The sequence below is a fragment of the Phyllostomus discolor genome, chromosome 12 (genome assembly GCF_004126475.2).
Source record: "Phyllostomus discolor isolate MPI-MPIP mPhyDis1 chromosome 12, mPhyDis1.pri.v3, whole genome shotgun sequence".
NCBI lineage: Eukaryota > Metazoa > Chordata > Mammalia > Chiroptera > Phyllostomidae > Phyllostomus > Phyllostomus discolor.
This window is the reverse complement of record NC_040914.2, coordinates 54,065,393-54,090,499: the sequence shown is the minus strand read 5'-3', so window position 1 is coordinate 54,090,499 and position 25,107 is coordinate 54,065,393. Positions and strand designations below refer to the sequence as shown.

The following is a 25,107-nucleotide window of genomic DNA, read 5'->3' as shown; positions in this document are numbered from 1 at the left end:
CCCAAGAGAGAGCTAGGCAATGGATAGGAGCAGGCAATCCTCCCTCTGCCCCTAAAAATTCCCCAATAGTTAACAATTTACAAGGGAGGGAAAGGTTAGGACTGCGAGTAAAACCAACAAAGCAACACTACTTTCACTGAGCTCGCTGATAAAGAGGATTGCGTGCCCAGTGTGTGGGGGTGGGGAAAGCACTCAACCACTCGGGGGACAGGGAGAGACAGGTGCTCCTTGCTTTCTGGAGGGCAATTCGTCACATGCCATAAAAGCCTTAGCACATTGTGGGAGGGTGATTCTACTTCCGGGACTTTCTCTGAAGGCAAGATTCACGGAGGTTTGCAAAGGTAGTTGAGCAAAACATGCAGTAGCCTGAGAAATATTCTTAAAACCATAGATCATGCTACCTTCTTCCCTACGCCTTAAAATGCTCCAAAGATTTGTCAGGCTTAGAACAAATGCAGCTCCTGACTCTGTGGCCTGGCCCTGCTCCCTTTCTCTCTCCCTGTCACCCCTTTTAGCACCTTGCTGTCTCCTTTCTCCGGCCTCAGGACCTTTGCACAGGCTACCCCCTCTGCTTGGAGGCTCGGCTCCCTCGAAGGTAAGCCCCAGGAGGGAGGGTCCCCTATCGTTCCCTGCTGGATCCTTGGCTGACCTCTGACATCATTAGATATTCACTGAATAAATAAACGGCTGAGAGAGGGAGCTGGAGTCAGAAGAAGGTGTGGGCTTGAGTTCGGGCTCCACCCTGATTAGCTGTGTGACGTTGAATCGTGTTCCCCCACCTCTGTGAGCCTGGGGCTTCTCTGGAGGGAAGTGTAAACAGCGGAACTTCCCCGTGGGGGTTCTTATCAGGATGAATGACAGCAAACCAAATAAAGGGTGGTACAGAGTGAGCCTGGAGAACTGTTTGTGATCCTTACGGATGTATTATCTGTGACTGTGCTGCCTTGGGTTGAGGAAGTAAGCCCTTCCGTGAGTGTGTGCACCAGGAATGCTGCAGAAAACGACCTGTGGACATGAAAGGGGGTTAAGGATACACCGGTGAACCTTTCGTTCTATCCTTCTGGGCATGTAACGCATGCGAATGCACATAAAAATTCGGGCAACTGTGCTCTCCCTCTCAGGAGCACGTGGGAGCAGGCCGTGCCTTTCCCATTCCCTCTAACCGCGCCCCCCCCCCCCCCGCACACCGCCCCCACCCCAGGTTTTCATGTTTGCCTGTCTCTTTCCTAAGCTCCAAGGACCCTTCTTCTGCTCCTGTAACTTGTTTCCTGAGTCCACGCTGCTCAGCTGGCTCACTTCTACTGCCTCTGTGACTTTCTAAATAAACTTTCTCTTATAATATGATTACAAAAAATTCAGGCAACAGCCCTAGCTGGTGTGGCTCAGTGGATTGAGCGTGAGCCTCTGAACTACATGGTCGCTGGTTCGATTCCCAGTCAGGGCGCATGCCTGGGGTGCAGGCTGAGTCCCCAGCCAGTGGGGGGCACGAGAGAGACAGCCACACATGGATGTTTCTCTCCCTCTCTTTCTCCTTTCCTTCCCCTCTCTCTAAAAATGAATAGGTGAAATCTTTAAATGGAGCAAAATAAAATTCAGGCAGCAAATGAAGTCTGCAGTATCCCACGTTTCTCCTTCAAATCTCACGCTCCATGAAATGAAAAGGGCGTGACTGCATCGAACTCACTTTTAACAAACAAAACGTGTCAATATAGACTCAGAAGGGGAAGCCGGTAGGATTTACGATACAACGTGAAGGGGGAGGAGAAAAGAGTAGAAATTGCTGACATTTTCCAGAGTCGCCGTTGGCTTTTCTGCGGCTTCCTCACTGTTCTGCTGGCCCACTGTGTATTGCCATTTGCAACCTGGAAAAGCCCATGTAACAGTTAATGGGGCCCCCACGTCCCTGTCTGCCACCATCTGGCTGCTTGATTCCCGGGGCCTCTTGAGAGGATCGGGTGTCCTATGTTGTCTTAGGCAGCTGGGGCGTTCTGTCAGGACCCCAGCGTGAGCCCTGCTTCTTAGTAAACCTTCAAGGATTGAAGAGATGGGTGCCTTGTGGTCCTGGGGTTTTGCGCCATCCCAAGCAGGGTCCTAGATTGGCAAGAAGAATGTGTTAAACTAAACACGCATTTGGAACTCAGAGTACCCTGGGCATGAGTCAGGAGAAAAGTCTTCAAATCACCAAAGCCAACTCACATTGGCTTAAGAAATAAGGGGAGTGTTTATTGGTACATGTAACTGAAAACCTAGGGCCCTAGAGCTTCAGGAATGGCTGGATCCAGGCGCTCAAGCGGTGCCTTGCAGAATCTTCAAGCCTGTTTTCCTCTGTACTGGCTGTGCTCTGAGGAGGGCTATGTGTGGTGGCAAGATGACTCCTCATCAGCTCTCTAGGCTCGTGTTCCAGGAGCTCAGCAATCCCACCCCACACAGGGCCTCTCTCTCCCCAGAGCTCCAGGAAATGTCACGAGGAGGCCCTGATTGGCCAGACTTGGGTTTCCTGCCCACCCCTGGGCCAGGCACTGGGTGCTGATTGGCTGGTCCTGGTTCACAAGATCATCCCCGTCCATCAGCAATGAAGTGGGGTCAGCTGTACCCGCACCCACGGATGGAGAAGGCACGAGGGGTTGCTCTCGCAGGACAGTGGAGGGGCCGTTCCCCAAGGGCAGAGCCCCTCTGTGCCAGCATGTTGAAGGCTGTGCTCAAAAAGGCCCTTTATCGGGAAAGCTGGGTTAATCAGAACGCCCTGTCCTCAGCTCTTCTGGAGAGCAGAGAGGAAGGCCCCACATGGGGGGTGGGAGGTTGTGGGGGGTGGCGAGGGGGCCGTGGAGGAGAGTCCTGTCTGGGGGGTGGACGGCACAGCTCCGCGTCCATGTTGGGCCGCAGCATCCCCATCTGTGTAGGAGGCTCCATCTGGCTGAAGCTGACAGGTTTGAGGAGGGTGCTGGGCACCCTCATTTTTTGATGAAATGATTGGGGGTGCAGCTGTCCCCCCCACTTCCACTGACTTGGAATGGTCTCTAGACGGAACCCAGCATGTCTCTGTCCATCCATGCTGGCAGGGCCACGATATCATTTTTCCAGGAGGGGCCGGTTAGCCTGGCCGTAAGTGGAGCTGGGAGGCTATTTCTGGCAGACACCGAGGTGCGTGAAAATGGGGTGGGGTGGGAGGTGTCGGGGACACTTGGGGAGGAAACCCGAGCTGGCCTTCACGCCCAGGGTCTGGGAAGAAGGTGGGTGAGCAGGGGCTGAGCCGGGACAGCCCTGCCCCCAGGGATAGGCTGGATGAGGCCTCGGCAGCTGGGAGAGGAGTGGGGGGGGACGGGACGGGACAGGAATGTCCCTCCTCCCGGCACCTGTCCCCAAGCTTGTGACCACTGACCCCATCCCACCAAGAGTCCTAGGGAGAAATTCGAGGAGGGAAGCCTCCTCAGAAGCCACTTGGTGGGAACGATCCACCTAGTACCTGCTCCTGCAATAGAGATATCGGTAACAGACCATGGCCAGCCCACCCCTGGCTAGGTGCTGTTGTTCAGTGTTTGCAAGGGTCAGCTCGTCGAGCCTCGCAACTGTTTGCAGTGGGCATGGCGATCAGTCTCATTCTAGTGATGGAGACACTGGGAGAATCTCAGAGAGGGGAAGCGACTTGCCCGAGGACACACAGCCTGTGCGCTACAGAGTGTTGTCAGCATCTGGGAGCTTGTATAGACGGGCAGGCTGGGCTCCAAGGCAAGGAATGGGCGGGACGCTCGTGCTGGGTGGGCCGGAGGGGGAAAGAAACTCAATCACCCTGAGGTGGGAGGCTGGGAATCCAGAAAGGCAGGCCTGAATCTGGGCCTTGAAGGGTCTGTGTGATTTGGATAAGATGAAATGTGCAGGGAAGGGTTTTCATGCAGGAGGGAACAGCATAAGCAAAGTCATAGAGGCATGCAAGTGCAGGGGACACTTGGAACAGCGCAGGCAGCCTGGCAGGGACCTCGGTCAGTGCTTTGTGGGTCATCAGGTCACTTGCGCAGTGGGCTGAGGGTGGTGCTGCCGTGCCCTGAAAGTGCCTCGAGGCCTGGAATCCCCAGGGTTTGCCAGAATGGCTGAAGAGTGGCTGACCCCTGCCCTTTTGGGTGAGTTCCTGGGTCCAGAGGCAAAGGCTGGCAGCCTCAGGCCCCAGGGCAGGACGGGAGGGCGTGGAGAGGCAGGAGCCCTGCGTCTCTCGGACCCGCAGGGAGGCGTCCACGCAGTCTGGGCGGCTATGGATGGACAGGAAGCCGGCCATTCCTTCCCGTGCGCCGGAGGAGAACGGCTTCTGTGTGAGCCACAACAAAAAGGCTTTTCTGCCCAGTCGGAGGCGGGGGAAGCGGCCAGCTCGGCCCCTGCCCCAGCCTGAAAGGAGGCTCTGTTGGTGGCCCTGGGGTCTCCGGCGCCCAGCATGTGTGGGGAGGGAAGGCCAGGGTGGGCAGGGGCCTCCTCACCTCTGCCCCAACCCCCCAGGGGCACCAGGGTGGGGTGGGGTTGTGCTGCTGGGAAGTTGGCCCCTCTAGGTTTTCTCACCCTGGCGAGGCCGCCTCCCAGCTGTGTGACCTTGCCCAAGTGACTTCACCTCTCTGAGCCCCACCCTTCTCATGAGTACAATGTAAGCGGAGTCGGCTGAGGTCGCCAAAGGCCAGGCACCCTCTGTCCACCTTCCCAGCAGCAGCCCGCGGGCCGGTTGTGTGACCCCCTCCGTGGAGGCTGACATCCCGAAGCAGTCAGGGCCGGCACCCAGGGTGTTCTAGCCTCGAAAACTCCCAGCTGTGCAAATGCAGAGGAAAAAAGGCTGGAAGGAAACCCGGCAAGCTAGCACCGGCTGGGAGAATTAGGTGACTTATATGTTCTTCTTTTTCTTTGTAATGTCTTGTCTTACTTGAGAAGTAGGAAATAGAGAGGAACAAGATGGTGAGGGAACGGGGGTGTGAGGAGTCTGAGGTGAGTTTAGGCCACAGCTGCATTAGTAGTAGTAATAATAATAATAATAATAATAATAATAAAACCAAGTCGCAGATGCAGGTTCCTGTTCGATGCTGGGGCAGAGGACCACCACGCTGGGGCCGAGAGTCTCTCTGGGGAAGGGGGGGCCAGGCTGAGGACGGCACCCCACCCACCCCTCCCACGACACCTCCCTCACGCCTCCGGGCCCGGAGGAACAGGCTCCTGAGATGGAGCGGGAGCAGGCGGCACCCGGGAGACCAGTTCTGTCAGCCACTGGGTTTCTCTGCGATTTTGCCAGAGAGCTTGGGGTGAAAGGGCCCTCAGGCAGTTTCCTGAGGGGCTGACTCCGCTGCCAAGTGTCCGTGAGATGGGCCTTTTGTCCTCCCCTCTCTTGTCCCTGTGCCCCCACACTGCCCGGTGACCTCTGAGCTTCTTGGGGACCCGAAGGTTTCAGTAGGAGGCAGCGCTGGGTGGAGGCCCTGTGGCTTCTGCCACAGGAAAGCTGACAAGAGGGTGTCCGCCCTGGACCCCCCATTCTGCTGCCACGGTCCCTGCCGCGGGGGCAGCTCCCAGGTCGTTTCCTAGTTCGGCCCGAGAGGCCAGTGGGGCTCCCCAGGGCCAGCATTTCCTATTGGCCTCAGCCAGTCTTCAATACAAAGAGAGGAAAGGGTGGGAGGGGGGCCGGGGAGGGGGCGTGCAGCTGTGGGGGAGGGTGGGCCAGAACAGGCTGAAGGACCCTCTCGTAGGAGCTGCGCAGGCCTGGCCTGCTCCGAGGTCGGGGTGGGACCCCACTACAGCTGCTCACTGCATTCCCGGGGGGGCCGGTTTCCAAGGCGCGCCCAGGCCGGAGGGACGGCAGTGCTTGTCCCCCGCTCCCCTGGGTGTCATCTGCACCCTGCCCAGGGTGAGCCTCTCTGCTGCCTCAAGGGTGAGACCTGGGGTGCCCTCACCCTCTGAGCAGAGCACAGGGTGAGGGGAGTGGGCAGCAGCCCCGTTCCCCACTCCTCCCTGACCCAGCTGGGTCTTCAGGCAGCTCAGAAGCCTGGGTGGGTAGAGGGCCAGGTGGCCTGGCCTGGCTCTCCCCTCCCCCTCCCCTCGTGTGTGCAGGGCATGTGGGGAGATGGGACGCCCCTTCCCACCAGGAATGAACGACAAGCATCTTCCCCACTCCTTCCCTGTCCCACCCCAGGTCCCCTGCCCCACCCAGTGGAAGGCAGCTGCCTCTCATTGTTACCCCAGCCCCTCCCCTCCCGGGGACCCTGGGAAGGAGCCCCCACACACCTGGGAGTGAGGTCTCTTAGGTGTGGGAACAAGCTCCCCAGGCCCAGCTGGGACTCGGCCCATCACCTGCAGGCCCTCCAGCTGGAAGCTCCAGCCCAAGGCCTCTTACAAAGGGGGCCACGCTCGCCGGCCACACAATTTAATCAGTGCAGATTATTTACAATAAGAAACATACGGGGGTGGACACGGACCCGCCCCGCCCCTCGGCTGGCTCTCAGGTTTTGTGGATGGAGGGGCGAAAGCAGCTGATCTGCCCGTGAGAAGCCCCTCCCTCCGGGGCCCTCGGGATTCTGGGGGGGCAGACCCGCTTGCTCAGGGCTCCAGGGACGTGGAAGGGACGGAGCCGGCTGTACAGTACCATTTCCCACAGCAGCTCACCTCGGCCTGCTCCAAGGAGGAAGCATCTCCGCCCCAGGGCTGAGCCCAGCAGCCGGTGAGTCTCCAGGCTACAGTGGGCTCCCGCTGGCCCCTCTCGTTAGTGCCCTGGGGGACCAGGAGCTGGAAGGGAGGAACCCCTGCCCCAAGCCTGGCACCTGATGGGTTGTGGGCACCCACACAGGTGGGCATACTCTGTGACATCCAGCACCCCAGCCGGGGCACCCATCTGCCCCATCTCCCCAGGAGACCTGGGATACTGGCAGCTGCAGCCTGAGGCTGGTGGGGTCCCAAGACCCCTGAGGACAGTGGTGTGGGTGAGAGAAGGCAGGATTAGGCCCAGGGAAGGAGTCCAAGGTGGGTCTCACAGCTCACGGAGGAGAAGGTAGACAGGGAGTTGGGGCCCAGCCGGGAGGCGAGGCTCCTGGGGTGGAGGGGCCTTGGCAGACCCCCTTTGGTCCTTGGTAAGGCGGGCCCAGAACCCCTTCTCTAGAGAGAAAAGGAGGTGTGGGCTCAAGGGGTATGAGGGAGCTGGGGGCTGCTGGCCCCTCCACTGGCCAGGGGCAGGGTGGGGTCCTTAGGCACAGGGAGCCCAGGCAACTGGGATTGTTAGAGGCTGGCTGGGAAGGAACTGAAACTCAGCAGAGACTGGCAGCCCGGGGTCCCCTGCCCCTCTGATTGGGGGTGGCCCTGGGCGAAAGCTGTTCCTAAGGCAGAGAAGGACTTAGGTGGGGGGAGACCAGTGAGGCCCCACCTGTCTCCAAAGCCAACAGAGCGCATGGCTCTGGCCCCGGGGCTCACACTGCGGAGGGCTCGGGGCGGGAAGAACCTCGACAGCCTGACAGCCGCCTCCCCACCTGGGCCTTCCAACCCTCCACTTTGCTGGCTGGGGCCACGGCCAAGGTGGGTGGGTGGGTGTGGACCTAATTCCCTGGAGCAAAACCCCATTTAGGAAGCTCTAACCCCCTGCCCTGGGAACTGCCCCTGGTCGGGGAAAGTAGAAACCAATGCTCAGTTAGTGTGCAAAAAAAAAAAAAAAAAAAAATTCCTGGGCATAAATAAACATGGGGGGCAGGGCTGGCAGGGATGTTGAAGGGCCTGGGGGGCCCCACCCAGGGGCTGAGGGGGCTGCGGAGGGCTCCTCAGGGTGCCCCAGGCGCAGTCTCGGAACCGCAGGCGCCGCCAGCCTGGCCCCTAGCACCGTGAGGAGCAGGAGGCGGCGGGTCACACCCACTCCTGCAGAGAGCGCTTGCAGTACAGGAGCATGCGGGGCGCGCCCTTGCGCTGCATCTGCACCAGGGCGTAGGTGAGGCCCAGGATGCACAGGAGCAGCAGCAGCGGCGGCACCAGCACCATCACCATGTTCACTGTCCGGGTCACCTCCTCCATCTGCACCACCACGCGGCTGCCCCCGTCCTCGTCGGCCCCGGAGTCCTCCTCCCCGGCACGGCCCTCGTCGCCCTCCTGGCTGTCCCCGCCCGCCCCGGGCTCCGCACCCCCGTCGGGGTTGAAGGGCGGCCGAGCCACGTCGGGCCACCGGGGTCCCGGCTCTTCGCAGCCCATGAAGTCCCGCAGGATGGACTTGGGGTAGCCGGGCTCCATGCGCAGGCGCTCGTTGTCGAACTTCCAGTACTTGGTGCCCTTGTAGAAGTAGGTGTAGGCTGCGGGGGCAAGCGGGCCGGAGCCAAGTCAGCCGGGCACCCCTCGCCCGCCAGAGGCCCTGGCGGGAGACCAGGCCATGCTGGAGGAGCCCTGGGTTTAGCACACCCTCCTCCTTCCTTGCTTCCCAAGTCTGCCTGTTTGCTGCTCACAGAAACCAGCCCGGGCTCAGAGAGGGGTGGCATTTGGGTCAAGGGCGCCACTAGAAAATGCTGTGCTGCTGGGCTGGGCTGCCCCTGATGAGGGCTGTGTACGGGGGAGGGTCCTGCTGCCTGCTGGGGTGGAGGCTGCAGTCCCAGGACCCTGCTGCCCGGTCCCGGGACCGGCCCCACCCCCCACGAGCCAGGCCAGTGTCTCACTCCAGGCCACGCAGCCAGCCGGCAGCAGACCTGGAGCGGAGCCCAACACGGCCTTGGCCCAGCTCTCCGGCCTTGGGCGCCTTGCCACGTCCCATCAGCCCCAGGAAGGGCCAGGTTTGAATCATGGGGTGCGCCCGTGCTCTGCCGATCACGGTGAGATCAGGGCGGCCAGAGGGATGCCATCACACGCAGACACGGCATGACCCACCCGAGCGCTGGCAGAGCCCGCAGGGTCTCCCCCGAGCCTGCGAGCCTGGAGCCCAAGAATCACAGCTATGGCTTTTCTTAAAGTCCCCCCGTGACCATGCTGGAGAAATAAAAGCCACAGCTCCCTGTCGCTTGTTATAAGGACAGAGATCTGGCTTCCCTTGCAGGGGGTAAGTGCGCACCCTGGGGGGACCCTTATCCCATCGCTCTGAGCCACGTTGGGCTTGGGGCTCCCTGCACGCTGCCCCTGGTTCCCGGGTGGGACTCCTGACCCCACAGCTCCTCACTGTGGGACCCGGGGCCCTTTCCCCGAGCTCTGTGGTTGAGTTTGGCCGGCTCTAAAACAGGGTGGAGACGGCACAGGGAGGGCTGGGGGAGTTGTGCTCCAGAAGCTTCCAGGAGCCCAGGGCCCGGCACAGCTGCGTCCCCCATACACGCCATCACACTGCCTGATGGCCTCAGGCAAGCCCCACCCCTGCGTGCAGGAGGAGCCTGGTGAGCAAGCCCCACCCCTGTATGCAGGAGGAGCCTGGCGAGCGTGAGCTGGAGGGTGCTGGCGTGCATGGTACCTGCGTCGTTGCTCAGGAAGGCCCCTCGGGGGGAGACGGGGATCCCCTGCCAGACACTGATGGGCTTGGGGTAGCCGGGGTCTCCACGCTGCGTGTCCTCATTGAAGCGCCAGTACCTGTGACCAGAAGCACCGGGCTGTGGGCCTGCGTCGGCCTGGAATCTGTTCCCCTCCAGTGGTGGGTCCTGGGAGGGCCTGGGAGACGGGCGGCCCGGCTGGGGCCTCGTTCCTTCAGGGAAGGGGGCGCTCACCTGTCCTCTTGGAAGAAGAAGGTGTGCCCCGTGGGCTCCCACCAGATGGCCGTGTCGATGCGGTCGTAGGGGATGCCCAGGCCGTAGCTGGTCAGCGGCTGCGGGTAGCCGGGCTCCAGGTTTGCTTCTCGGAAGAGCCAGTAGCGGTCCCCTGTGGGAGCAGGGGAGGCGGGCGTGACCCGGGCTGGGGCCGAGGGGGTGGGCCGGGAGGGGGCCCAGACATGCTGTTCTGGGCCCACAGATCCGTCACATTCACTGCCACACTCGTTACACACACTCCCACTCACGCCCTTCCTTGCACACAGAGCAGGCACTGGCCACCACTACACACGGTGCCACGCCCCTTGTAGCATACCTGCTCTGCGCTCATGGACGACTCTGGCACACTTGTTTACACACATGTGTGTCAGCCACTCACCCCTCTACACACACCACACAGTCACACTGTGTGTGGGTCTGTATTCCCATGTGAACATCCCCCCACAACAGTCCTTGGAGAGAAAGAGGAAAGATGGGGAGCCCTGCCTGGCCCCTGGGTCTGGTGGCTGCTCCCAGGGCACCTCAGTTCATGGTCTAGGGGTCCCCACTCTGGGTACAGGCCCCGCCCTGTTCTCAGGGAGCTACTGCCTCACTGAGGCTGAGGACAGGGGGACTGGGAACACAGCTGATCCGGGGTGCTGCCCTAATGGAGGCAAATCCCCCTGCCCTCCTCCCTCCTCCCCTGGGCCCAGCCGGGTCAGAGGCCGGGGCAGGAAGGCCCTCCCACCCACCCCAGCTCACCTTTAAAGAAGACAAAGCGCCCGTCTTGGCGCTCGTAGGCCGCGCTGATGTCGCTGGGCAGACCGCGCCAGAAGTGCCCGATGGGCATGGGGTAGTTGTCCAGGACGCGGTTGTGCCGGACCCGCCAGAACCAGCGGCCCTGGGGAGGGTGTGGGCATGAGCGGGCAGAGCATGCACGCTGCCTCGGCCTGGGAGAGGGGCCACCTGGGAGCGCCCCTTCCTGGACCAGGGTGGGTCCTGGGGAGGCCACTGAGGTCCCGAGGGCAGCGCCTGGGAGACAGCCCTGGGCCAACGGGGTGGGTGGGCGGACCCTCAGGCTTGCTGTGTGACCCCAGGGAAACCCCTCGTCCTGCAGCCTGGCTGCTCCTCAGTCTGGGGTCTGATGGCTTCCCAGCGGCTGCTCGGTGAGGGAGGGGTGGGATGGCGAGCAGCCAGGTAGGGGTGAGGTGGGGCGGGGGGGGTGCTCTCTTGCTCTGGGTCTGGGCCCAGGGGCTGTGCGGGGCACGGGCAGGGGCCAGACCTTGAACACGAACATCTCCCCACGCAGCATGGCCACCGTGTCGAAGTCCCCGTCGCAGATGTTGGGGCCGTACTGGTCAGGCCGCTCCGTGGCTCGGGGCTGGACTGGGGGGCCTGGCTTTGGGGGCCGCTCTGGCTTCCCGCCTGGGGGTGGAGGCTGGGGAGGCCTGGGGGGCCGATGGTCTGGCCGGCCTGGCCGCCGGGGTGTCACAGTGGGGAGGGGCTGGGTGGGCTGTGGCTGACCGTCTGGGGTGCCTGCAGAGCAGAGGGAGGGGGGACAGGAAGTGAGGAGGAAGCGCCAGAACCCAGCCAGGGCTCCAGGTTGTCCTCCTCAGGACACAGGGCCCTGCCCGTGCACAGTGGACCCCTCCCCTCCCCCACCCCCCACACTCTCAGGAGGACCTCCATCCTTCTGCACAGAGCCCCCTTCTCAACCTCTCACACTGGGCTTAGGTCACTGAGCCCCTGAGGGCCCCTGTCTCCATTTCCCCTTGGGGACAGTCCCCTCAGGATGCCGGCCTGTTCCACTGGAGGACCCAGGGACACCCACAGAGGCAAGAGCGTGATTTTACAAACTCTGCCACGTTCCCCTCTGATGACCAGGTTGCTGGGGAAACAGAGTCTGTCGCGTGCCTAGCAAGGCGGGCGCTGCCAGCCCCAGGGAGGGGCTCGGTGTGGGCGCTGACACAGACCCCAACTCCCCCAACCTGGAGCTCAGGACATCCTCCCCTTCCCCAGGCTTTCTTGACTGGGGCCTGAGTTGGGGGTGTCACCTGCCTGAGAACCACGGGCAAGTGACAAAGCAACAATACTCGGCAGAGACTCTGGGTCGGGCTCGGGCTGGGAGCGGCAGCAGCAGGAGTGGGGCCGTGGAACCTGAGGTACCGTCAGTCTAACAGGAAGGCCACCGAGGCTGGGGACAGGGGGTCCGAGATGGCACCTGGGACCGCTGGGGGCCCCTGTGGGCTCCAGCCCAGAGCCACTGTGAGGGTTCTGGGTGTAGGTCCTGGGCCGGATGTCTAGCCCCACCTGAGTGACGTGAACAAGCCACAAGTCCTCTCGGGGCCTCAGTGTCTCATCTACAAAATGGGACAGCAGGAGCAACTGTGCCTCGTGGGGCCGGGAGTTGTGGGCAGGCGTGCGGTGCAGAGCCCGTCCGCCCGCCCGCCCAGCCCATGCCGCCCGCTCACCGTAGAGCTGCTGGATGCCCCGGAGGTCGTCCTCGGGCAGCTGGAAGTTGTCGGTGTCCATCCACTGGTAGAACGGCGCCATGATGGCGCTGGGGTTGCTTGAGTGCTCCAGGCCCAGCGCGTGGCCCAGCTCGTGCACGGCCACCAGGAAGAGGCTGTTCCCTGCAGTGGGCCAGCAGCACGGTCAGCGCCGGCCTGGCCCAGGACCTGACCGCCCCAGACTGTGGGCTGAGCCTGCTCTCGCCTCACTCTTAGGAGAGGCTGAGCAGCTTTGACTTCAGGGCCTCCAGCTTCCCCATCTGAGACATGGGAGCAGCGATCCCTTCTCTTCCCTACCACCCCGTGAAGATGGAGAGCTTGCGGCCAAGCGTCACGGCTGCAGAGAACCAACTGCACAGGGAAGCCCTCCCCTCCTGGCCCTGCAATTCCAGCTCGGCCCGCCCCCCACCCTGGCCAGCTGTTCTCACCATGCACGTCTGTGCTGGAGAAGGTCCAGGGCTCATCTGCGTCGAAATGGGTGTCCCCACCCAGGCCAGGGCCCGGGAAATAGGCGTGAGCCAGAAAGCCGCCTGTGCCGTCAAAGGGTGAGCTGTCGCCATGGAAGCCAGAGGCAAAGAGGACCATGATGTCAGCCTCCTTCTGCCGCCGCAGCCTGATGTCCTGGTAGGGCACCTCCTGGAAGACCAGGGGTGTGGCCTGCTCCCACACCCGGAAGGCCCGGCGCACCGCCTCCAGCGAGTGGTACCAGCCCAGCTTCTCCGTGTAGTTCTGGATGCTGCAGGGGGGCGGGGAGACACTCGTGTGAACCCAGGGCCTGGCGCCCCCTGGGCTGAGGCCGAGACGCAGGGTCCCCAGGAACTCGCATCAGATCTGAGCTGGCTCCCTGACACTGCCTGACTGTATCAGCCATCAGTGTACTTGGGGGTGAATTTAGAAAGGAGAACTGAATGTTAAAACCAGGAGTTCATTAGAATATCACCCAACAAGGTTGCCTTGTGCCAATCAAGCCTATTTTCAGTAAGAAAACGTTACGTCAATGAAAGTGCAGGGGGTATGTAGCTCTGAGACCTAGAAGGGGAGGTGTGCGTGGAGGACATTCAGGGAACACGGGGCTAGCGGTTCTGAAGGCTGGGCTTCCGGGCCAGGCTGACGTGAGTTCAAGGCTGGGCTATAACATTACTTGTGTGGCCTCAGGCCAGTGAGTTGGTTTCTGCATTGGAGGTTTTTTCACCTGTTAAGTGGGAAAAGGCGGGTCGTGCTTTCGTCACGGCGGCCCTGTGGGGAGGCCTGCTATTACCCGTGTACGTCAGAGGGGGCGTCTGCGAGCTGGACAGGCCTCCAGTAAAGCCTGCTGGGCCACTGGTTCACTCTGGGGGCTCAGAGGCCGTGGGAGCTACTCTGCCTCAGGAGATGGAGCTCTGGTGGGGCCCTGGCCAGACAGACACAGGAAGAGGAGCCCTTGGGGACCGCCACACGCTCGGGGCTCAGGGGGGGTTTCTTGCCCTGGGTCTCACTACAAAGGAGAATGTGCCTAGGATGCAGCCTGCCCTCCTGAGAGATGCCTGGGTTTCGGCCCCCTGGCCCTGCGCTGTGGAGGCCTCCAAACCGTACAGGTGCAGGGACCCATCTGGGTCAGTGAGGCCAGACCGGGCGGCTGGCGGGTGGTGGGGGAGGGAGGGAAGGGAAGGAGGACAGAACAGAAGCAGCTCCGGAGGGCCTGACCTTCTCTGGAGGAAGACGCCCCAGGGTGTGCAGTTGGAGTCAGTGTGTGGGGGGGGGGCCGCTGGGAAAGGAAGCCTTGCAGACGAGTCCACTGGGGAGCCCGAGGTCTCAGACCAGGTGGTGCGGAGGACGCTGGGAGAAATGCCACCCCGGGAAGCCGGGGTCCCTACCTGAAGGTCAGGTGGGGGTTGTTCCACTTCCTGCCGGTGAGGGCATAGCGCTTCCGCCGCCGCAGATTGGCTTTCACGCGCGCCCCGAACTGATCTGGCACCCCGCAGCGAGGCCGCTTCATCCACCTGGGCCAGGAGAGAGAAGGGTGAGCTCAGAGCCTCCTCCTCCAGGCAGCCCACCTCCTTCCACCCTCCTGCCTCTGGCCTTCGGCGGCTTCTTAGGGTGGGAGATGAGCTAAATTTCGATTGCCTCATCAGGAGCAGGGGCACAGCGGCCTTGCGCTGGCAGACTGGATGCCCAGCACAGGCTCCGCAAAGGTGGGCCCCTTCCCACCAGAGCCGCCCAGGAAGGGGACAGTTACTCCTGCAGCCTCCTGCCCGTCATACTTGATGCTCTGTGCGTGCTCCTCAAGGATGTGGCTTTCGGTCACATCCCTTCTAGGGCCTAACTAGGCTGGCAGTCCCACCCAGGCCAGGTGTGCTGCATCCCCCCCAGGCCCATTCCTATGGCAGACGCCACCAATCAAGCCTGTGTTCCTTGTGGCCGAGCTGGTACTTGGCCTCAGCAGCCTTCTCAGCACGAGGCTGGAGGCAGCCACTCCCAACGAATCAGAGCTCCCATGGAGGATCAGACCACCTGTCTCTTATCCAGACCCCTCTCTCCTGGTAATGCCACACGCCAAGGCCTTGCGAGAGCAGGACAGAAGCCAGAGGGGTCTGCGAAAGGCCCGACGGGGAGACTCACGCCTTGGTCTCTTCGTCCAGCACGCCGGTGACCGGGATCCCGTAGAAGCGCTGCATCTCGGCGAGGGCCGAGGCCAGGATCTGGGCCGAGCGCAGGGTGGACATGTGGCGGCTGGGCTGAGGCAGGTAGCCGTAGAGCCGCAGCCAGTTCTGCGGAGGAGAGACCATGCCGGTCAGCAGGTCCTGGCGCAGCTAGCTCTCGAGACACACACAGCCCTCATCGGGTGCCTGCCCACCTCCCGCCCTCCAAGCTGCTGCAGCCTCCCCAGGAAAGGCCTTTACAAGTTGGGTCTGGTGTCCAGAGACTTCTCCTCCCGGAGGAAAAGCCAGTTTTATATTTGGTTGTTTTTTAAGAGAGGAGGAAGAAGAAAGAGAAACATCGATGTGTGGTTGCCTCTTGAGCGCCCCCTACTGGGGACCTGGCCTGCAACCCAGCCATGTGCCCTGACTGGGAATTGAACCACTGACGCCTTGGTTTGCAGGCTGTAGCTCAATCCACTGAGCCACACCAGCCAGGGTGAAAAGCCAGTTTTTTACCGAAGCTCTTGGGCCCTTGCTACCAGACGCCGCCTCAGCTCTCAGACCTCACTCCTCCCACACACGCCGCCAGGCACTCCCCTGCCTCAGGCCCTCTGCATGTGCTGCTCCTGTTCAGGGACATGCATGGCTCGCACCCCCATTTTCTTCCAGTCTCTGCTCCAACCTCACCTTACTGGAAGGTGTTCTCTGATGACACTACATAAAGAGAGACCCCCACCTTCTGTCCCCTGCACCCCGTCTTCCTTGCACTTGTCACTACCTGACATACCTTATATTTCACTGAGATGTTTATCATCTGTCTCCCCCACTAGGATGGCAGAAGGAGGGATCCCCAGTGAGCCACGCTGAGTCGTGGTAAGGAAGAGGACTCTGACCTGCCCACCTCATGCCCCCAAGGCCATGAGAGCACGGTGACCACCACAACAGGTTGTTGGCACAGCGGCCAGGCACTTCTGTGGGCCTTGGCCCCATGGAAGTGTGTCCTTTGCACCTTTGCTGGCCCACCCTGGGTCCCTGGGCGTCCCCTGGAGTGAGGGGACCTGAAGGCCTGTTCTCTGAGAGGTCCTGGAAAGCGACAGCTACGCCTCAAGGACCCACAAGGTAAGATGGTGACGGGGCATGGTGGCTGCTCTGGGCTGACAGCCACGGGTCAGCTGGCCAGGGCCACACCCACACCTGTCTGCCACTAGTGTCACAGCCAACTCTGTAGGTACTTGTTCCCTCGGTGCTGTCCGTCAGCCCTGGCACCCAGCCAGGCCCCTGGTGTGTGAGGGGCTGCCGCACCCCCGGGCTCAGCAGTGCCCAGGCTGCTGCTGGCGGGAGCGGCTGCTGAGCCTGAGAGAGAGGTGCAGAGACACGGCCAGAGCTGCAGGGCCTCCCAGGGCCGGGGAGATGGCCACCAGCAAGGAGGCAGAGCCACAGAGATGGTGACAGGCCGGGCTAAGGACGGATCCAGCCACGCCACTTCCGAAGCGTGGCTCCGTTATGCTATGACTTGCCTCGTAGCACAGGTCTCTGTGAGGACAAAATAGGGGCATCCACACTCACGCTTGCGCGGTGCTGGGCAGGGACACGTGCCCAGTGAACGTATCATTCGTGCCAGAGGCCAGGGGCTGTGTAGTCCCTGGAGCGAATGACTTTTGCCTCTACCAGAAGGATCGAAGGTTCCAGGCTCCGCCAGGGCCTGAGGGCCGTGCAGCCTCAGGGGAGGGCAGGACAACTGGGGAGGCAGGCGGCCCTGCGGCCAGCCCTGCTCAGGCCCCTGGCCCAGGGCACCTTCCCTCTGCCGCTCCTGCTCTTCCCAAGAGTGAGAAAGCTCTCCTGAAGTTCGTGGGGGCGGGGGGGGGGGGCGTGCACCCACCACCCTGCGTGGACATGGTTTTCCTGGAGAAGCCTGGGGAGATAGAGAAGTCGAGGCGTGACCGTCGCCAGCTCAGGCAGGGAGAGGGATCCAGCCGGAGGAGGTGGGGCTGCCTGCTGACAGATGAGGGCATCGCTTATTTGCATAAGGTAAAAATATCTCAGGGAGCTCAATCACAGGCCACCGCGGGGCTGATTAGCAGTGTCTGCAGAGTGACAGGAGAAGGGCAGGGAGGCGGCGGCTCGGGCTGGGGCCCAGGGGAGGGCCGAGGAGGGAGCTGGGCCTGTTTGTGTGGAAGAGCCCCAGAGCTCAGCAGAGGACATGGGGCCCTTTAATTCTGGGGACAGTTCAGGGGCTGATGGGAAGGTCCCCGGGGCGCCTGTGGACCCTCCTTCGCACAGAGGAGGACCCTCTGAGTCTCAGGGAAGCCGACAGCTTCCATCTCAGTCCTAGCCAGGCCTTGAAATCCCAGCGCCCTGGTGACAAGAGCTTCCGGGCCACTGCCAGGGTGCGAGGCAGGAGCTGGGGACGGGCGGCGTGGGGGGCGTGAGCAGAAGCACAGTTCTGGCCCAGGGCAGCCGAACCTCCGAACGGCAGGATGAAGAGGGTGACAGAGCCAGCTGGCAGGCAAGCTGGCCACCCGCAGGGGGCTGTGAGCTTTTCTCTCCCCAGTGTCAGGGAGGGAGCTTCTCGAACCCTCCTGCTGTGCTAAGGACCACGAGCCTGGGAGGTGAGCTCTTGGAGGGAGAGACATCATGGGCAGGCGCCCAGGTGCCCTGCAGAGGCCGCTGCCTCCCAGTGAGGAGGGGCTGCGTGCCCCCTAAGCCCGGGCTTCCCGAGGGGTCTGCTGCCCTGGGACCAAAGTGGGAAGTAAATTTCAAGGTCAGCTCGGGGGAGGGGCTGTGTTCAAGCTCCGGCCACTCCTGCTGGTGACTGACTGTGAAGTCTGTCCCTCGTGCAAGGGGCCTCCTTTCCCTCCCCCTCGCCTAGTCTCATGGGTGGAGTGCCAGGAAGGGGAAACTTTGCTTCTCAGGCGGAGAAACTGAGGCCTGGGGAGGTCAGTGAGCAGCAGAGCAGGGGGGCCTCCCCAGCGAGAGGCGGGGAGGGTTCTGAGGGGAGCGCTGGGGCCAAGGGCCCCTCCTATCTGCAGCCCGCCCTGTAGGCTTTGCCTGCCCTGGCTCTTTCTGCCATTCCTCTCTTCAACCATAAATTCGTCTAGATGCTTCGGGTGAGTGGCTAGCCCCAGGCAAGGAGATGCGGGGGCTCAGGAGTCTAGGGGGTTGGCCCTGGCCCCGGGAGAGGCCATGAATGCCGCAGCCAAGGGCTAAGAATCTGCTGTGGGCCTGGCTATCCACTGGTCATTGCATTCGATGCTCACGCGCACCCCATTCCCGTTACGCAAACAGTGAGGTTCAGAGAGGGCGAGTAGCCCACCCAGGGTTGCACAGCCGACGTGGCCAGAACTGGAGCCCAGAGCAGTACCACCGGACCTAGCTCTTTGTGAAGCTGCACCAGCTCCTCCTGGCCTGAGGTGCGGACAGTGGGCTTCGGACCTTCCCCGGAACAGTGCCCAGCACAGCCCTGGGGGAGGCGTCTAATCCGCCCCATGCTCCCCATCTCCGGCTGATCCGAGCGCTGGGCCCCATCAGCAGGGCCGCCCCCACCCCCAGGCCGGTGAGACAATGCCGAGGCAGGCCGGCAGGGAAGGCGTGTCTGAGAAGGAGCTCCCAGACGGATCGATACTGTGCATTAAGCACGGCTGGCCGTGGGGGCAGGGGGTGAGGGCGGCCGCTGTCACCACAGCCGGCTCCTCTAGCCACCTCCTCCCACCCACCCTATCAGCCCCCGAGCGATAAGACAATCTCTGCTGGGCTCTGCTTCGCCTCTGTCACCCACGGCCCTCTGACCGTCTGAGCAGACCCTGGCAACGTGGCCCAGACAGGCACAAAGGGCGTCTTGTCAGGCCCGCTGCTGATGAACAGACCTCTCAGGGCCCTGTGGGGCCCACGCTGTGCCCGTCTCCCCACCCGGTGTCACGGTCCTTGGGTCCTCGGAGGAAGGCCAAGGCCAGGCCGGGCACAGAGCGGGAGCGAACAGGGTGATGAGTTAGGGGGAACCCCAGACACTGCCGAGGCAGGGCGTGCACCCTGGTCCCATCCGGGGGGCCTGAGCCAGAAGCCCCTGAGAGGCCTAGACTCCGCCAGCCTTGGGCTGGAAGGGACCTCAAAGTCATCAGCTCTAGCTACTTCACAGACACCTCCATGGACCACAGCTGGGCCAGGGACCCATCGGGCCTGCAGCCTCGAAGAGATGGGGGCTCCATGCCACCACGGCGGCCCACCCCACCTCTGGGCAGCCACGACTGCTCGCTCTCCCTCAGGTGGAGCAGAAACCTGCCGGTCAGGGACACCTGCCCCTTGGCCCTGCCTGTTCATCCTGAGGACGGGCCTTGGAGTGGCGGAAGAGGCTTAAGATGACGTCTCTGAGCCCCCGGCTGCTCCCCTCTGCAAACTGGGGTCAAACCATTCCTCCCCAGCGGCTGCACTGGGATGACAGCACAGGTGACACCATCAGCCCCGGGGCAGGGAGCAAAGGGGACCCCAGGCCGGGCCACCCGCCCACACTCGGGCAGTTCTAGAACCAGCCTTTCAGAGGGGAAGGCTGCGGGCAGGGCTGTAGGTAGCCTGTGCTCCTGCCACTTCTGTACCTGGTGGTCTCCCACCAGGCCTGGCTCGCCTTAACCTGGAGGAAGAGCGGTGGGGTCCTGCAGCCAGGGGGTGGGCAAGGCAGGTGAAAGGGCCCTGTTTGCCAGTGATTTCAGCTGCCTGGGGCCTCACCTGGAAACCCCCACAGGTGTTCTCCCCTACGGGGGACGTCCACAGGGCGGAGCCTGGGTGGCAGGACAGGGGGAGGGCTCCAGGTTCACCCAGCCCTGCCCCCATCATCTCCTTCCCACCCGGCTCCTGCCTGGGCAGCTCCAGGAGCGGGCACACTGGGCTCCGACCCAGCACAGGGCTGGGGACCCAGGCTCCAAGCCAGGCTGACTGGGCTCAGACCCGAGTGCTGCCACCGCCGGCTGCGGAACCTGGGGTAACGTCTCTTGGCTCCGTCTCAGTTTCCTCTTCTGTACCACGGGGTAACGAGAGCCCCCACACTTAGAGAGCCCACACCAGGACCAGTGTGGAAGTGCTCACAAACGTGTCGAAGGCGGCCAAAACAGCATGGGATCCCACCGGGCCCCCACGCATGGCGGCTGGCCTGTTACACACATGCACGGAACCTCCCCAGCAACTCTGTCTGGCCGATGCTCTTATTAGCCCCCCTCTGTAGACGGGGAAACTGAGGCGCAGACGGGTTCCATGGCTGCCCTGCCCAATAGCAAACACCGTTCGCTCCTAACAGTCTCTGTGTTTTGCCACCATTCTGCAAGCACTTCCTGAGCTCCAGGTGCCCTGCCCACAGGTGCTGGGTGTGAGACAAAGCCGGGCTCTCACCCGTCCGGGGTGACAGTCATTCCCAGGAGGCCCGGGCTAAGGGCCAGCTGGGGGAGCTGATCCAGCCCCGGGTCCCCAGGCGCTGTGGCTCTGGCAGCTCGACCATCTACTGTGGCAGCAGGACGTGGGGGACCCCCAAGGCTGGTGAAAGGCGGGGACCCAGGTCCTCATCGGTCTGTCAGACACTGGATGTCGAGCTGGGTCTTCCTGCTGTCCCCTCGTGGGGAAGGGGAGCTGGCACAAGGTGTCCCTCCTCGTCTCTCTGACCCACCGCCGGCTGGCAAACCTCTGCTGTTCTTGCCGGGGGCTGCGAATCCTGTGCCCACTCCCCAGAGGGTCCAGGTGCCCCTGCAGCCAGTGTCTTTCTGGGGAGTGGCCTCGTAGGAGCTTGCGTGGCCAGAAGGCACCTGCCGTGGGCTGCACGCCTGCCGTGTCCGGCCACCCTCAGGGCCCTCCCTGTGATGCAGGAGCATCCGAGCTGAGAGCCTCCGGCGGCCCCTCGCTGCTTCTGCTGACGCAGAGAACATATCTCCTGAGTCAGGCCTGGCCCCTGCCCGAGTGGCTGGCTGCGTGAGCCACGTGAATCTTGGGACGATACTGAAGATGCCAACTATCTTAGTCCACTTGGGCTGCTGTAACAAAAATACCGTCAGCCGGGTGGCTTGTAACAACAAACCTTTATTTCTCACAGATCTAGAGGCTGGAAGTCCAAGGTCGGGGTGCCTGCCTGGCCAGGTTCCGGTCAAGGCCCTCTTCCTGGCTGCGGACGGTCAGCGTCTATCTCACTGTGTCCTCACATGGTGGAAGGGGCAGGGGGCCTTCTCCGGCAGCTTCTTTGGGGTGGGGGGCCTGGGTGTGCTTCTATGTTGTTTCCTTTCCCCCCACTCTAGGTGGGGCGAAGCGAGGTGTTTTCGCCCAAATGTTGGAGCGGGCACGTTGGACAGACATGCTGTTCAGACAAGGAGCACGCAACTGCCAGGAGGCCACTAACTGAGGGGACCCACAGGGCAGCCCCAACACATGGACTGGACTGGGCACAGGGCCTCTGGGGGAGGGGTGGCCAGCAGACATTGGCGCCCGGGGCTGTGGCTCACCAGTCAGATCTGAGGGTCAAAATCAGCATTCACGCTGACCGTCCCCATCCTGCCATTTGCTCACCCTGCTCAGTGGCCGGTCGGGACAAGGGAGGCATGTGGGAGTCAGTTCAGGGAAGCTGAGTGTGTCGGTGTGTTGTGACCAGGCAGCCGCATCGCAGCTGTGAACTCTGGCAGCCAGAGGCACCTGTACGGGCCCGGCTGAGGCTGGGGCTGGGGAGGGCGGAGGGCAAGAAGACCATAGCTTCTCTGGTGAAAACCGAAGGGGCTTAAGTGGGTCAGGTGCTGCAGCCAGCAAGAGCAGGCCAGATCAGAAGGGGCGCCTGGACCCCCAGGTGGGGGAGGCCAGGAGCTACGGCTGGCACCTCAGTTAGGTGAGGCCTGCCTCCATGCAGGGGAGTGGGCTCCAGCCCCGAACAGCTGGGGCCTGGGGCTGGACATCCAAGGGAGGGAGAGAGAGAGGCACAGGGCAGAGTAACTCCGCAGTGGCTGGCTTCTCCAAGAAAGACCGCCTTTTCCAGGCAGGGGCGTGCCAGGGCGCAGGTGTCTGCCAGCTCCTAGCGATGCTGTAGTCTAGTGAAATTCCTGCGGGTTCTGCCCCGGGAGGGACAGGGGCCAGCCTTGGCTCAGGTACCAGGATGCTTGGAGAAGGACCCAGCCACCACCTAAGCTGAAGTCTGCAGCTGTCGGGGCGGGGGGTGGGCTCTGGACACAGGCTGCAGGCCAGGCCCAGGAGCCTCTGAGGTTGGTCCTTACAAGACTGTGGACCTGGGGACTACGGTCCCACAGTCTCCTGGCAAACGCACTGGCTGCTGAAGCCATTCAACTCTTTGGGCCTCGATCTGCCTAGGCTTGACGAAACTCCGAGGAACAGTCTGTACCCCAAAGCCAATGCTACGAACAGGGGTGTCTTGAGCCCTCCATCTACCTTGTCTTACAACATTCAAGAGTCCCCTAAACCTTCCGGTCTCTTCCAGCAACAGCCCAACCCAGACTGCCCCCGGGGAGAGAGCATGCAGGTCCCTCTCGGAATCCCCAGCTAGTGCCGCCACAGGCTCAGGGCCGTGCTCTCTGACCCCAGTGCGGCCCCGGGAGAGGAGAGGGCACTGGAGAAGCAGCAGCAAAGGAAAGAGAGAATGAAGCCCCGCAGACCACAGGTCCCAGTGCCCCAGCTCTGGGCCATCTAAGATGACAATTCATAATGCATGGTCACCCGGTTCCAGCTTGGTCTGTTAATTGCTTCCTGCTCGGAGATGCCATTCCTACGTGGATTATAAACTGCTCAAGGGTGGGTCTGTGACTGGCAATTCTCAGTCCACTCCAAAGAGTGGCAGGTGGGTCCAGAACTCTTCATCAGTACCTGGATCACAGGCTGCGGGACACTCCCCACCAGCGGAAGCCCCCTGACTGCCTGTCAGTATGAATGAGGAGGAGGCAGCTGGCCTGGGCACAGGCTGGGCTCCTACCCCACCTTCTGCCGGGACCTGGCTCCCCGAAGCTCTCCCTGGCCTGGCCTGGCCAAGGAGGGAGGGAAGAGCAGGTGGGGAACTGGCTGAGAGGTGTAACTTGAGCCGGGAGGAATTCCCTGCCCTTCCTCCAAGCTTTTATTAAAGCAGGGCGGGGAAGGGCAGGCTTCCATTGGAAAAATCTCCCAGGCAGCAGTGGGGAGGTGGGGAAGCCACTGGGGGCTGGGAGGGAGCATGGGCCAAAACGCAAATACGACCCAACGGTACTCCTACCGGCAGCCCGGCACCCGGAGGTTGCAGGCCGGACCAAGGGCACCAAGGCCTGAGCCTACCCTAGCCAGCACGGAGGTGGTCTTCCCCAGCCCCCCGCCCACTCTTCTCTCGTAGAATCGGCCAGGAGCGGGGTCTTAGAAGTTGGGAAAGAGTAGACACCGCTTTGGAGCGACGGAGCTGGTGCTCTCACTGCCCCTGCTTGGAAGGGCCGCGCTGGGAGACTCCATGGAGCCCGAGGCACTGGCTAGACCCAGCTCTGCGCCAGGAGGCCGTGCCCGATCACCCATGGGTCACACCCACAGAGGGGGCCCCACAGGGACGTCACGAGGACTCCCAGCGAAAATATGTGCGGAGTTTGTCCTCTGTGCACAGGGCCTCGGTCGCAGAAGCTCCGGTGGGAGGAAGCAACGGGGAGACTGAGTCTCTCTCTTGGACCCCATCTGGTCGTGGTGCGGTTTCCGTGCAAGAGCCCAAGAAAGTCACCAAAGCTCCCCTGCGACCCGAGTCTACGCCGGAGGGTCGCACCCTTTCCCCCTATCCCGGCCCGCCGCGCGTGGCTCAGGGTCACCCAGACCAGATGTTGCCCGGCCAGGGAAGCTACCTGCTCAGCCCGTGGTTCCTCCAGGGCAGCCCCCACCCCACTCGTAAAGAATGTCACAGCGCCCGCGGGGCTCTCGAGGAATCGGCCGCCCGGCGGGAGCTCGGGCGGATCAGTGCCTAGGTCAAGGCTACAGGGATAGAGAGTGAGCGCGAGCCTTACGCCCTCCACCGTTTGGCAAGAGGGAGAGCCGGGGAAGGGCAGCCTGACTGGCCCCCTTTCATCCGCCCCCTCCCCTGGCACAGGGGGCTCGACTCCGCGCCCTCTAACTCCGGCCTCGGGCTACAGACCTGTCTCCTTCCCTGTCCCCAGTCCCCCCAAGGCGAGGGTTCTTACCTCGGCATTGACTTCTGCGTCCTCCGCCGCTGCGCCGCGGCCCAGGCAGCTCAGAAGCAGCAGGAGCAGCGGCAGCACTCGCGGTCGCGCCGCCGCCTCCCGGCCGCGGAGGAGGCTGCCTGCCCAGGACGGCCGTCCGAGTGCGCTCCGTTCGCTGCCCATGCTCTCGGCGCCCAGCGGGGTCCGGAGCGCTGCGGGCGGAGCTCCCCCACTCGCCGGCGCTGGGTCCCCGCACGAGGCTTGGAAACTTGCGACGCTCCCTGGCTCCCCGCCCGGCGGGCGCGCGGCAGACCTCCTGGTCCCTGTCCCTGCCGGAGCCGCTTAGGTCCCCTCGGCAAATTCCCACGCCCGAGGAGAAGCGGGCAGGGAAGGTTCGGGCACGCGGAACCGGCCCACGGGAGAGAGGGCCGGCCGGAGCCGCCGGCTGCCGGGTCCCGCAGCCTGGGCGCCCGGGGCCCGGCTCCCGAGAGCAAGCGCAACTCCCGAGCCTTTGTCTGGCTCAGCGCTCCGGCCGCCCGGTCCCGCGGCGCCCCCTGCGCGCCCAGCTCCCTGTGTCCATGCCCGGGGCCGGGCGCTGCCCTGAGCGCGCGCCTCCCGCCCGGGGACTCTGCTCGCCCCGCGCCCAACCGGGCCCGGGTCCCCGCGCAGTCCCGGGAGGAGGCGCTGGGAGCCGGTCAGAACGAGTGAACGAGCCAGGGAGCCGGCGCCCGACGTCCCCGGCGAGTTCAGCGCAGCTCCGGGCGCTCGCAGCCCTCCTCCCCGCGCCGCAGTCGCCGCCGCTCTTAAAGGGCCAGTGCTCCCTCCGCGCGCGGCCGCGGGCGAGGGGCGGGGGCCGGGGGCTGGGGGCGGTATCTTAGGCTGAGGCTTCTTGGTAGCAGGTGCCTGCGGTGGAGCGGGGCAGGCGGCCCTTTCACTCTTTCCAATCGGCAGGAATCCTCCCTAGCCCACCTCCTTCTCTCGGATCCATGCTTTCGGAGAGTGGGGTTGATCCCCAAAGCGACCTCTCCCCGCCCTCCACAGAGAGAGTAAGGCGTAATGAAGACTCCCTTTTCTCCTACCTGGTAGGTGGGTGGGTATACTGAGGCAGCGGTGGGCCGAAAGGCTGGGGGAGGAAGGATCCCGGTGTCCTGTTCCAGACGGACACAAAACAAAGGTAAAATCT

At 62.9% G+C, this 25,107-nt stretch overlaps 1 protein-coding gene across 1 annotated transcript; it reads right to left on the bottom strand.

Moving 5' to 3' along the window:
* Positions 1-6,363: 6,363 nt before the first annotated feature.
* MMP15 (matrix metallopeptidase 15) lies at positions 6,364-24,698 on the bottom strand. The gene is made up of 10 exons (XM_028501997.2): positions 23,946-24,698; positions 14,786-14,934; positions 14,041-14,166; positions 12,616-12,923; positions 12,149-12,310; positions 10,960-11,213; positions 10,440-10,578; positions 9,660-9,810; positions 9,410-9,525; positions 6,364-8,276 (listed from the first exon to the last, which is right to left on the bottom strand). Exons 1-10 carry the CDS (start codon positions 24,105-24,107, stop codon positions 7,840-7,842), a joined length of 2,004 nt encoding a protein of 667 aa, XP_028357798.1. The 5' UTR covers positions 24,108-24,698; the 3' UTR covers positions 6,364-7,839.
* Between the last annotated feature and the right edge of the window lie 409 nt (positions 24,699-25,107).

Coding starts and splice junctions, on each gene's coding strand:
- MMP15 (XM_028501997.2), bottom strand. CDS start 24,107: ATGGGCAGCGAACGGAGCGCACTCGGACGGCCGTCCTGGGCAGGCAGC. Junction 14,935..23,945: donor ACGCAGAAGTCAATGCCGAG/GTAAGAACCCTC, acceptor TCTCCTCCGCAG/AACTGGCTGCGGCTCTACGG. Junction 11,214..12,148: donor GGGCATCCAGCAGCTCTACG/GTGAGCGGGCGG, acceptor TCTGCTCTGCAG/GCACCCCAGACGGTCAGCCA.